This window comes from Tachysurus vachellii, chromosome 10 (assembly GCF_030014155.1).
Source record: "Tachysurus vachellii isolate PV-2020 chromosome 10, HZAU_Pvac_v1, whole genome shotgun sequence".
Classification (NCBI taxonomy): Eukaryota; Metazoa; Chordata; class Actinopteri; order Siluriformes; family Bagridae; genus Tachysurus; species Tachysurus vachellii.
In genome coordinates, this window is record NC_083469.1 from 6,869,919 (window position 1) to 6,883,822 (window position 13,904).

General features: G+C 39.0%; 1 protein-coding gene across 1 annotated transcript in view; it reads right to left on the reverse strand.

Moving 5' to 3' along the window:
- msrab (methionine sulfoxide reductase Ab) overlaps window positions 1–13,904 on the reverse strand; it is a 31,710-nt gene that overhangs the window by 7,091 nt on the left and 10,715 nt on the right. Inside the window, exons 3-4 of the mRNA XM_060879766.1 lie at window positions 13,576–13,695; window positions 12,947–13,051 (exon numbers count right to left, since the gene is read on the reverse strand). Coding sequence (XP_060735749.1) covers window positions 12,947–13,051; window positions 13,576–13,695 — 225 coding nt within the window. The remainder of the gene's footprint in view (window positions 1–12,946; window positions 13,052–13,575; window positions 13,696–13,904) is intronic.

Below are 13,904 nucleotides of genomic sequence, written 5' to 3' on the forward strand. Positions count from 1 at the left end.
CACACACACACACACACACACACACACACACACACACACACACACACACACACACACACACACACACACACACACACACACACACAGAGAGAATGATCAGATTTACAGAATAGAGTGTTGTCCCTTAAAACCCCCATAAATTGTTCAGGTCGACCTTCTGTAATGACTGATGAATAATAGGATTTTATCTTCACTACATTCACTCTCTCTCTCTCTCTCTCTCTCTCTCTCTCGTTTTTCTCTTTCGGTGCTGGATGGTGGCCATGTTGCCTCAAGCTCCTTCTGGATCTCTGCTCGTCAGAAGCCACGACACTGTGCTCTGATTGGCTGATTTTGTGTTTGACCCTGAGGGATTGCCACTGACCTTCCGATCCGACCCTGAGTTTGTCAGGCTTGACACAGCGACCAAACGCACCATGATAACCATCTTATAAAACACACACACACACACACACACACACACACACACACACACACACACACACTTCGCTTTTAACAAGACACGTTGTCACAAAGCAGTTTTACAGACATCGGGTTCTAGAGATAACAGCAGCAAGAAAAACTCCTAGGCACGACATGAGGATGAAAAATACACAAAATAAAGGTTGAAAATAAAAAGAAGGAAAATAAGAACAAAAAGGTGCCTGGTATTTCAACCAACACTGTCTCAATATCGCAGACACACACTTGGTGACAAGAAAGGTGATTCTTGTCTTCCTTAATTTCTTTCTTTCTTTCTTTAACAGTCAGGAGGAGAAGGAGGACAATGATAGTAGGAACAAAAAGAACGCATCCTCGGGGATCATTATGGTATATATTAGGAAAAGGTGAGGAAAAAATATTTGTGGTAAAAATCTTAGTATATACTGTATAGGTCCTTAAGGTTTTCTAAAAAATCTGATAACTAATTTGATATCTAAAACAAAATGGAGTTTAACTTAATATTAGTAAAGTAACTAAGATTTCCTGAAAATGTAAAAATCTGGCGGTAGAGTCGACTGCATTCGCAAAGAAACGGTTTTATTCAAGAAACTGGCAGAGTAAAGCAAAAGATCAGACAAGATTGTGGTCAACACACTAGAGGGAGGTCAGGAGATAAACAAACTGGAAAAAAAACGACACAGATCTGAAATCCAAAAACGAGCACGAGTCAAAAACCCAGAATATCACGAGCTAAACGTTTGGCAGGTTAGATAAGAATATGCCAAGTGATGCCTCACCTTGGATAAATGTCCAGACTATTTATATGTATTTATAGAGTGTGACTATTCTATGTATTTATAGAGTGTGATTAAAGCCAGGTGTGGGTAACATTCGCACCATTTTGTCAGAAACTCTTAAAAATTTCTCTGTTCTATCCATCTGAGCAGTTGATGGTTAAAGGTCTTGCTCAATGGCTCAACAGTAGCAGACTGGTAATGCTGGTATTTGAGCTCACAACCTTCTGATCAGTTGTATAACATCTTAGGCTTTGATGAGCTAACACTTCCACTGCACTATAATGATTAGTGTCTGGGTGAAGGGCACCGTGACAGTAAATATAGATGGAGGCCACCACATCTGTATGCTACAAAGTAGATCTTTTAACTTCTGTTGAGTCTGTTTCTGATTACATCTTAGATATTAAAGTAAACTCAATATAGTGGTTTTAACAATAGTTCACTTCAAAGAACTCTTTGAATAAATTTAGGAGATAAATTAGAAGTATTGAATTGAAACATATCCCTAAGGAGCAAACTAGAGGTGATAATGAATATCGAAGATGATGGCACGACAGTAGCACACATCGGCCGCTCAGGATATAAAATGATGCTTGTCTTGTATTATTTTGTATTGTCTGATTGCAGTGTTTTGTATCTCTCACTGTTGCACTAGGTTGCACACGTTGCACTCTATATGGCCAGGAATTAAGTCCTTAGCTTTATGTCATTTTATGTAGCACCATAGTCCTGGAGAAACGTTGTTTCATTTCACTGTGTACTGCGTCAGATATATATGGTTGAAATGACAAAGAAAGCTTCTTGACTTGACTGGAGAGGGAAAAACTCCCTGAGATGATAAGAGTAAGAACCTCATCTTGGGGGACACTGGATTAGTGTGAATATAATCATATTCATTCTTTTACTCTTTACTAAATGGTCAAAGAATGCAATCGTGTAGCCAGGACATTCATTCTAATCTAAACACGAGGTTGATCTTTTTGAAGTTGACCTTTTGGTTTCATTGCCCATCATTCCCCAATAAACATAAAACACGTATCTGATAAACGGATTTTAATTAATTAAATTTCCAAACCGTTAATATTAAAATAGTATATATAATAGATATTATTTATAAAATTGAAATAATGATTATTACTGTGTTCTAAAACAGTAGAGATTGGTGGAAGAGGACAAGAAGGTTTCGTAAGAGGTTAACAAAGACGGCTGGACTTTTTCAAACATGGACGGTTTTATTACGCGAGGATGAGTTCAAACACATTGTTTTGTTAAGCCTGGTGAGTTTTTTCTCTCTCAAACGCAAACCACATATTGAAAAAACAAACAAGCAAACAAATAATAAAACAATTTTGAAAATGTGGCCTGATCAGGTTGATTTCTATTCAACTCTGTTTTATCATTCAAGTTCTTCTTCAGTATTAGCTTCTGTGTTTGTTGTGTCTCCCCCTAGTGGTGGCCCAATATTGTAATTAGAAAACGTGTATTGGGAAAAAAACAAAACAAAAAAAAAAAGACTACAAAATAAAAAAGGACTATTAATTTGAATTGCATTTTCACACATCAGTGTCAAAAGCATGGATCTACAGAGCAATATGCTGACTGATGGCTGACACGGCGATGTTTCATGACATTACCGCGTCTCTTTCATCGGCACGCTCTCTTCATGTTCATGCAGGTCTTTTTTTCAACCTCCATCAAAGATTTCAGTTATTATATATGAGAGCCGCCCTGTACAGGCTGAATAATTCACACAACTCATTTCTCAACACACACGCCACACACACGAACACTCTGTTAATAAATGATACTTTATTAATATCACCCAGTCCCAAAAACTTATAAAACACTCTCCAAATCTTAATCCAAGCCTAACACCACACACACCTGCATACTCTTGTATTATTATTATTACGTATAAAAAGCAACCCATGATGTAATTTAAAGTACAATTAAACACACACACATTTTTCTGAAAACTGACCCATGACAAAGATTTGATTAAATATCTATGAATCTAAATCAAAACCTAACACCACGCACACACACACAGAGCTCTGCTGTTATGTATCTGTAGGTCTATGTATGAAACAGGCATGAATATTATACAAGTATCATCCGAGTGGCAGTAAATATGAACGCTGAGGTGATACGTGCACTCGGAAGCATCCATATATTCAAAATCTGCTCACACACTTTAATAATTATGTCATGCCTTATGACTATCTGTGTGTCAGTTTGTGCAATTTAGTTTCCTGATTCCCATCTGTGTGTGTCTTTGTGTGTGTGTGTCTTTCAGTTCATGCCAGCGTGATCTGATCCTTTTCAAATCTTGTGCGTGTATTTTCATATATTGCTGATGTGCGTATACATTTGTATCTGTTCATAGAATGTGTGTTTTAAATTCATATCCCTTTGTGTGTCTGTCCCGCAGGTGCAGTGATGCAGTGTGTGTGCATGCGAGAGCATGAAGCTAAGAGGGAGCACTGCAGAGTGGAAGCTATTTTTATTCCTCTTACATAACACACACTCACACGTGCGCACACATACTCTCTCTCTCTCTCTCTCTCTCTCTCTCACACACACACACACACACACACACTCTATCACGCTGGACAAAAGTGCTGATGGCACTGCATATATATCAATCACTTCATCAAAAAATAGAGAGGGCTAAAGGAGAGAGAAAAAGAGAGAAAGAGAGAGAGAGAGAGAGAGAGAGAGAGAGAGAGAGAGAGAGAGAGAGAGTACATATGTATGTATGTATGTATTTATGTATGTATGTATGTATGTATATTTGTGTGTGTGACTAGATCCCTGTCACTGGCTTTATTTACAGTGTCACATGGTATCACACTCTGATTAGACTTCAATACCACACAGTGCTGTATTTATATCTGTGTCTTTCTTCTCTCTCTCGCTCTCTCTCTCTCTCTCTCTCTTTCTCTCCCAAACTGATGGTCAGAATGATGTAAAAATTAATCATGCATCACATAACATTATGTATATTATTCAATAAAACGAAGTATCATTACACAGAATCTAGACAGACAGACAGAATTTCCAGAGGAAATTCAAGCATCCAGTGGCAACATACAGAGAAATAAGATGACACCATAACGGATTCTTTTCCAATATCGATAATGATACCAAAACTTTGAGTGTCAGTTTTTTAAAACTGAAGTATTTAAAAAAATACAAGGAAACAAATAGCATTATTCCACTAATTATAAATCTGTCTCACTGTTCACATGATGACCTTCAGGGTGAGAAACACAGACTGTAATTCTTATTCATTACAGTTGCTTTAACGTATACTAACTAAAGTTGTTGGTTCAGCTACCATGTCACCTATCCGTCCTCCTCCACCCTCATTCCCTCTGACTTCCTCCATCTTCGGCTGAAACATTTGCTCTATTACTCCATCACGTCTTCCCTCTCTCTTTGTCTCGCTGCTTGATTGAATGCATTACTTTACCACTTAAACACACACACTCTCTCTCTCCATATCCAATCTCCATAAATTAGCTCTGACTGCTTCTCTGAGCTTGAGTGACTGACACAGCGTAATGACTCCGCCTTTTTCAGCCTTGCTTTAGGGGGAAGGACAAAGGTCGAGGGTCATCCCTCATGAGGCACGTGCCGACTGCAAGCTGCACCCCGGTAAATTGAAGGTGGGGGGTTCTTATTTTAGAAACGGGGCGTCCCTTTTTTGTTGTATCACTCGGTGGGGGTTGTGCTGGTAGACAATATGCTACAACTGAACTTGCTGAACTGAAATGAAAACTGACGTCCGGATAAAAATGAACAAGATTTAGCCAGTTACCGAGTTATAAGTCGGTGACGATGTAGCGTAGCGAAAAGCATAGCACATCTTTTGGTTGAAGAAAAAAAAAAAAAAGACCCACAAAGCCACAGAATTTACCTGCAAAACACACGCATGTTATATCACTGGGATTAAAAATACTGCCACATGCTTAGACTGCAAATTACATGCGATATATTAATAACACACTGCTGTCGTACACTTGATACGAAAATATACTTACTGCAGTCGATATACAGTATTCATCAACATATATATGATTTGTTTAGACTCAAGATCCTTCACAGTACTAATACTGCAGGTCTGTAACATGCAAATGAGAAAAACAAAACCATTTAATTATTTTTCTGAGTGTTTTGCTAAGCCATGGCAGTGTTGTGATTAAAAAAAGGACTAATTAATCATGCTACAACATGTTTGTGTTCATGTTCTCCAAGACAAGTTGTAACAGCAACGTATCAAAGAAATTTCATATAATAGACAAAATATATTACATATTGCTAACTGGAATAAATTTCTCAAAATAAAAGTAAACTTAACTAACACATGATCAAATCTCAGTGTTTTTAAGGACATTGAAATCCTATAGCTGTTACGCAGACTGCAGATACAGTAGAAAGCACAGATATCTGAATTTGATATTAATGATGTATTAAACAAAGCTGACTCCAGATCAGCTAGACTGTAAGACTAAAACTGGGAACTTTTAATCTCTCTGGGATTTTAGTCCCGTCCGAATCTGTCATGCCAGTAAAGACCCTGTTATATCGTCCAAGAAAAATGGCCGATAAAATACAGATGTTTCTAAACGATGCTTCTGGGGATTTTAGGTAGGTTACTAAGCTTTTAGCAGAGATAAACGCCTACATATATGATGACGGTCATGTAACCTTAAACAACCAAACACAAAAGGTGTCCATCCTTTAACAGACATATGTCCAGAAATTCGAGCCATCCGAACAGTACTCAAGTCATCAGGTGCAATGATGTTAAGGACAAACTGAAATCTCTGATTTTATATTGCATTATTCCTAAGTTTCTCTTCCGTATCTATTCTGTATCTTTTATCTAAACACCTCAACGTGCATGTGCAGCTGTGGGGAAAAAATAATATTCACTGATAATCTGCTCTCTTTCCAAGCTCAATGATTAGCGAGTAAAGAAGCTGATCTGTTTTGCTCTGAAATACTGTCACAGAAAACTGTATTTAAAAATGATGAAGTTAACGTTATGTTTAACCCTTTAAAATAATCTAGCTTGTTTGCAGATTAACATTCCTCATTGCACCTACTATCCACTTTTTGCAACTACAGATGCTAGGAGTTTAGGGTTTAAAGCCTCATTAAATACGACTGACTTCAGAAAAGTGGTTATGGAGCTCTAGTTACACGCATGGCTAAAAGGGACTGTTATAATGCTTTCATCATATTAAAGCTCTTATGAATCAATCGGACTCCAGATCAACAGGAATAAATGAGTGAAAGTTTGTTTCTAATGAATGAATGATGCTGACTTCAGATCAGCAGTTATGAAGTTCTGATATACACTGATTCCAGGTCAGTAGTAATTCTTTGAAATTAAACCTGCTTAATCCTTAATCCTGATTAAGATGCATCCAGATCAGCAGAAGCTTGTGTGTGTGTGTGTGTGTGTGTGTGTGTGTGTGTGTGTGTGTGACCGATTGGAACATACAAGGCTGACAACAGCTCAGCAGTTTCTGATTATTTGTATTAATATCTCAATTTTGCTGAATAAAGCTGTCTTCAGATCAGCAGTTGTACTTGGAGATAGATAAGCAGAGCATGCACTCCATTTTCTTCTCTACATCCTAAACCAACACACTCTCTCTCTCTCTCTCTCTCTCTCACTCTCCCTCACCTCTCTGTAAATACTGCATGACCTTAAAAAAAGCGCAAAGAAAGCTAAGTATTGGGCAAAGAAAAAAGAGGAACACAGAAGCAAGAGGAAGCGCATCACTGTGCCTATTTTTTTTCAACAGAGGCTGTAAGAATGACGGAGAGGGGGATGGAAAAGATGCACACAGTGACTAAGTGATAAAAGGGGAGCGCAGGGATGAGCAGGCCGCCTCGGGGATCGGACGATCCTGGAACGACAGAACTGCTGTGGCAGTGACTGGGGAGGGGTAGCAAGGAAAGCAAAGAAAAAGGGGAGGAGAGGGGGAGAGACAAGAAGAGAGGAGAAAGATAAATGTTCTTATCTTAGTCCAACCAAGTGCCAGACTTTTGGGGTCCAGTGGGAGCGGGGGGCTTGGGGTAGTACCCTTCTAAGTAGATAAGTAATAATCTGCTGAAACAGTCATGCGAGTGTGTGTGTGTGTGTTGCTTGTGTGTGCAGTTTTGCACTTTTCCATATTGTGCTACAGGCAACAAAAATGCTACAGCTTCTTAAACCCCTCCACTTACTTATCTACCTGTATTATACTTCATATATCCACAGTCCATGACATGAGAGTCCATGCATGTCCTAAACATACGTGTGTGCTTGTGTCATATATGGCCTAGAGCCACTTCCACAGTAAGTGTTGCTGGGTATGAGATTGGGGTTACGAAGGAGACTGTGTTAGGAGCGTATGATTGGCTGGCAATGTTGCTATCCGAGCCGTGATTGGCTGCTTTGCGAATCACGCCGCTGAGAGCAAAACCCTTTGAACTGGGAGGCAGCGGCATAATACTCAGGTCTCGTAAGGCAAAGAGAAGAAACACACACTCATACATACACATACTAACGTGCATGCATACGCACTTGTGCACAGACACATGCACACAGACACATACCCACACAAACACCTGTAAGAATTTTCCATTTCAAGCAGGTTAAATGCAATGTAGTGACTAATGCATAACATATAAGAGAAAACACACACATACACACACTGTATGACGTGAGTGTATGCAGACGGATGAATCCCAAGTTATGCATGCATGGCGAAACAGCCTACAGAGATGTTTCCACATCCCTGCACTAAAATCGGCCAATCACAAAACAGCACACGAAGCTCTTGGTCTGTTCTAATGAAAGCACTCAGATTCCTATTGAAACATCTTCAACCTAAATCAATATTAGCAGATATTTAATGACCTGAATGACATTCAGAGCCAGGAAATACATCTTTTCTAGTCACATCTCAGAAGCCTGACTTGACGGAATTTTCTGCCGGGTCTGATTTTCACACGGTGCAGGAGCAGAACTCCAGGAGTCTAACTTCAAGCAACTTTCTGCAGGCTATATTTCTCCCTCTAGGATATGCCGGGATAATGAATAATTAATAAGCGTGGGTGGCTTTATCTCATCAAAGAGCACCAAGTGCCTGCAAGTTGAATAGATGTTATACTATAGTACTGCGTCATGTTTAGAATTTAAGTGCAAAGCTGCTTAGCGTGATTTAACGCCCTTGTAGAATTTCTACTAAGTCTTTGCTGAGGTTCTGTGCTCAAGTGCTAACACCAAGCCCCATGTGCAACATTCAAAGGTTGAAAGCTCATCGTCCTCTTCTCTGTTTGCGCTTTGTTCCCTCTGCTCCGTAGATACCCATTTACAGTCACATCTGAAAGAAAGTTGGAACTTTTCATGAAGTTAATCTTACCACCTGGATGTTAGACTTTTATCATGCAGCTCCACACAGAGCTTCTACCTGATGGTTGCTTGATGGTTCTGTTTGTGTCCAGAAATTTTGCTCTTATTATCTACATCTGAGGTAAGACAGACGTCTGGATACGAACTCAGAAACGTCATTCCGCAGATCACAACCATCGTATGAAGAATAAATAGTCCGTATTTCAGCGACTGAAGTTTTTAAAGCATGAACGTTCTCTGTTGCAGATCATCTGCTGATGCAATTAAATGCATTATGTAAATTATTTAGCTAAAGGCTACAAGGTGGCTTTTTAGACTTTTGTAGATTTTCTAAAATTTCATTTACCCTCTCTAGTCTGATTATGGAACTGACGACACACACACACATCTTATCTCTTCTGCTCATATGATCTTATTTATAGTCGTGATCTTATCATTAATCATCACATTTGCAGCTTATCGAGATGTTTGTGAGCTAGGAATTTTACAGAACTGGAGCTTCATAACTTTTAGCTGAAGATCCCTGATCTACTGTAAACACGCAATGTAATGCTCCATGTAATGATTAATACTTGAGCCCTGGCAAGAGATTGAGGGAAAACCGGAGATTATGGAGGAATATTATCGTAGATAATAACTGCAGTGGAAATATACAATGCACAGATTTCCAGAGACTAATAAGCTTGGAACAGTGAGCCGACACTGACATTTATGACTCTGGCACGTGGCAGTGAAAGAGTTTTGACAACGTAGCCTGAAGATTGTGTGTTTGAAGTCTTGTTTTGATCATATGCTTAAATCAATTATATAAAGAAAGAAATAAATTAGAGGGGGGAAAAAAAGAAAAAATTTTTTTTTTTTTTTTTGGAGAATTACTCAGTTACTGCATGTCTTGTTTTTAACCTTTTTTTTTAACTAATGAGACATTCCATGAGACATTGAACTTTAACTTAGACATACATACATACATACATACATACATAGATTAGATAGATTAGACAGATTAGACAGACAGACAGAATGAACAATGACAGATAGACAGATAGATAGATAGATAGATAGATAGATAGATAGATAGATAGATAGATAGATAGACAAAGAGACAGACAGATAGACACATTAATAGACAGATAGCTTGATAGATTGGCAGAGAGATAAACAGATACATAGACAGACAGACAGACATAGACAAATATATAAACATGAATGAATGAATGAATAAACAGAGATCGACAGACAGGCAGGCAGGCAGGCAGGCAGATAGATACTTTATTCTTCCAAATAAATTTCCAAATAAAGACAAATTTCAGCAGTATCCACAAACCTAGGCAATAAGGAATACAATAAATGTTTTAAAAAAAAATTAAATTAAATTTTTTGTTCTAAATTTAAAAAGTGCTGTCCAAATCGGAGTGTTAACTTGAGAGAATAATTTGGGTTCTTTTATCACCACCGCCAAGCGGACTATTGGACGTGTGGTTAGACGGCAGAGAAGTTGAGAAGTGACGCAGCAGAGTGAGATTAAGACAGAGAGGGAGTGAGATAAAGTGTGAGCTCGAGTCACAAAGTTATAGTCCTGATTAAAAAATTCACAGATCCTAGTTTGTGTTTCCACTGCATCGTGACTGTGAAAAACACCATGAGACATTTCCCTACTTAGCTGAGGGGTTTGAGACTGATTCTTAACCTCTGATGTTAATTCATATTACCTTTGCTTTGCTGTGGGAATATGATATTAACAAGAAAGTGTTTTTTATTGTTTTGGTTTTTTTTTAAACCAGCTGCACAGTTTCACAGTTCAAGCCTTTTCTTGCCGTCGCCTCGAGCAGCATGGCATTCCAACAGAAGCACAAACAAAATGCATTCCTGACACACCAAACAATCTTTAGTAGAAAATAAGCTTTGGTAATCATTTGTTACATAAGCGTTGGTCTTTAAAAAGGTGAGTAGGGAGTTTGGGAACCTTGTATTTGACCGATCGCTGACTTTGTGTAAGACAATGTTTCCTGGAACTACAGCCAAGGAACTAAAATTGGCCCTGTTCTCACAGAACACTCCTGCAGGGCAAACTCACAGATATTTTACTTATCTTTCACAGAACCCAGAGGTGTTAACACTTTCCTCCTGTAAAGAAAATTCCAGTAGTTACATTTTTTTTATTTCGCCTAAAAAGCCCTAGCACGTCAGTAGAGAAAATGACTTTTTTTTCTTCAAACAGTCAGAACAGTGAGGCTGTAACGGCAGAGCTGCCTCACCAAGTGACCATGCTGGACTTGTTGCCGCGTCCCAATTCGCCAATATCGTCCGTCCTATATAATACCCGATATTAGAATTAGTGTGTCCCAAACCATAGTATGTTGAAATGAGTATCCCAAAGGCAACCGGTTGGTCTACAACAACAACTCTGTGTGCAAGCAAGGAGGAGTTGTGTGATGGTTTGCTGTTGGACTACAGATCAAAAGGTCATGAGTTTGAATCCCAGGTCCACCAAATCTGAAGCCCCTGTGCAAGGCCCTTAACTGTCACTTGCTCAACTGTATTAACAAGATAAATATAAGTTGCTCTGTCTGCTAAAATGCTGTAAATGTAAATTAAACTGTATAAAGAATAATGAAGGAAAAAAAGATGAAATGCAAGATGGGGGTTGTTTACGGTGACAGTGTGCGTAACTAGGCAACAACATTCTGTCCAGTTACAGTACATGATGTATCAATATATCCCTAGTGAAGACATACCGCTTCCTGTACAAAGTCTGTAAACTAGCAAACAGCAGGTAATGTGACACTGCTTGCTTTAGCAGAATAATCTCAGTTTGTAAAATGTTGAAAAATAAATCACACGCCGTGAGATAATTTATAAGATATTAGTATTGGGTCTTGTCCACCTGAGTGTAGGCAGCCATTCTGAAAACCTTTTCTCATCCACCATCAGTGCCTGGTTGCACCGCCGCTTTTCTACTATGTAAGCTGTGAGTGCATAATAGTATGTAGCGCACAAGTATGTAATTTGGGACACACCTTGTGTCTCATGGCCGAGTCTCTGTTGTGTGTAGACATCACTGGATTCATGCCTTGTTCAATTAGTTTTTATTTGTGTGTTTGTGTGTGCATGTGTGTGTGTTTGACTCTCATTTGCTTAACAACATTGATTTTGGATTTAAGCTTGGGATTGCTTGCTTGTTTAATAAAATATTAAAAATATTAACATTCTCTCACAGTATACACCACTGCTGCCAACCTGAGACAAGCGTCCTTAAGCGTCCGTAATGTTACTATTTAATTTCATTATTAGCAGCACCTCCAATTTTATAAAGCAAAGAGCTCAGAGTAACGAGTTTCTGTTTCCTATTGGCCCACAAAACCAAGGAAGGACCAAGTTCACCCACACAGAGTCAGATTAAATCCCATTATACACAACGTGTCTTTTTCACATCCGTCCCTCTTCAGGGAATTTCCTTTCAGGCGAATTATATTCTGACTGCTGCTTCATTTTAAAAAGAAGAAACATTACCAACGAATACCTTTAATACGTGTTTTAGAAACAATAATTGTGATGGCTAAACTGTTGATACTGGCACCTCTGCTGAACCCTTTCCATTTTCCTTCATTTTGTCCCCTCTCCGTTCTTGATATCTCGTCTCTGTGTGTTTCTGGGTGATGACTAGCAGAACGTTATATTCTTCCTGTCACATGATAAAAAAAACAAAAAACAAACAAAAAAGCAAACACGGTGTGGGAGAGACGGGGTGAAATATCGAAATATCATGGGTGTAAAAGAAATAAAGTGGAAAAGAGACAGGGTTTGCCATGTCGTGTGTGTGTGTGTGTGTGTGTGTGTGTGTGTGTGTGATTTTGCTGTAAACAGAGAATCTAAAAAGACAGATTTGATTTTATGACTTGTGATGCAGAGTGTTTTTGTTTGAAAGTGGCAGTTTTTTTTCGAGGGCAGCTTTGCTTATCATTCTTCATCTATTATTGGGTCTCAGCTGCAAAGATGCAGTAACACACACACACACACACACACACACATACACACACATTTTGTCATATGGCTTCTTACACTGCAGATGGAAGATGCTAAATGCACCCAGTGGGCACGAATACCCATGATAACGCATACCCATGGTGTATTTCATATCTCCAAACTCAGACACATTAACACAATCTGTTGTCTGCTTCTACCTCCTGAGACTCTTCCCAAAGTACATACATATCTCATGAGACTGTTTTGCACATTCGTTCTATCCATATTTAGGTGCATGCACATGAGTGTGCATGTGTATATTTGTATATGTGTATGTGTATGTTACCTTGAGTGGGGTCATGGCTCTCCCAGAACACCTTCAGCAGTTTCTCCAGGCCCACGTCTTTAGGAGTGTAGATCACTCGCACCACCTCTGTGTGACCCGTCAGACCTGTAAAGCAGCGCATATGTGACTTTCTCGCATAATCTCTATTCATAGGAAACAGTTTTTCAACCTAATAGCTTTTTACAACATCTGTAGAGGATGCGATGACACATTGCAAAAGCAGACAGCGAACATACCGTCAAACACACACACAATATCAGACTCACACAGTCTCTCACACATACAGAACAAACAGACTCATACAGTCTTACACACAAACACACACACGCAGACACATACTTGCAGACTCACACACGCGTGACATATGCAGACACACATACAGAAACACACACAGGGACACATACTGAATCTGCATGCAAGTAGGTCATGGGGTAGAAAAAAAAAAGGTTGAAGAAGAGGGGGTGGGGGATTTTACTGCAGAAAGCTGCTAGGATGAGAAGAGAGATACAAGGACAAAGATGGAAAGAGAAAATGCCATGAATAAGCATCTCATACGGTATGTCTCACACCCAGATTTCTCAGCCTGTGTGTATTTACGTGCGTGTGTGTCTGTGTGTATGAGCTCTTACCTGCACACACTTCCTTGTAGGTGGGGTTGGGGGTGAATCCACCTGCGTATCCCACCTGAGTAGAAAACACTCCAGAAATAGTCCAGAATCGTCTCTCTGCACCCCAAAAACAGCCCATACCTGTGAGTGAGAAAACACACACACACACACTCCAGTGAAATACATGCCTTAATACAGTGTACACATGTGTAAAACAGACAGACTGAAGTATCTACAAATAAACCAAAGAATTAAAAAAAAATGTAATTAAATTCTGAAATATTATTTAATTATTCCTATTTTCTTTTTTTTTTTGTTTATTTCTAATTCCCGCATTGTTTCAGAAATCT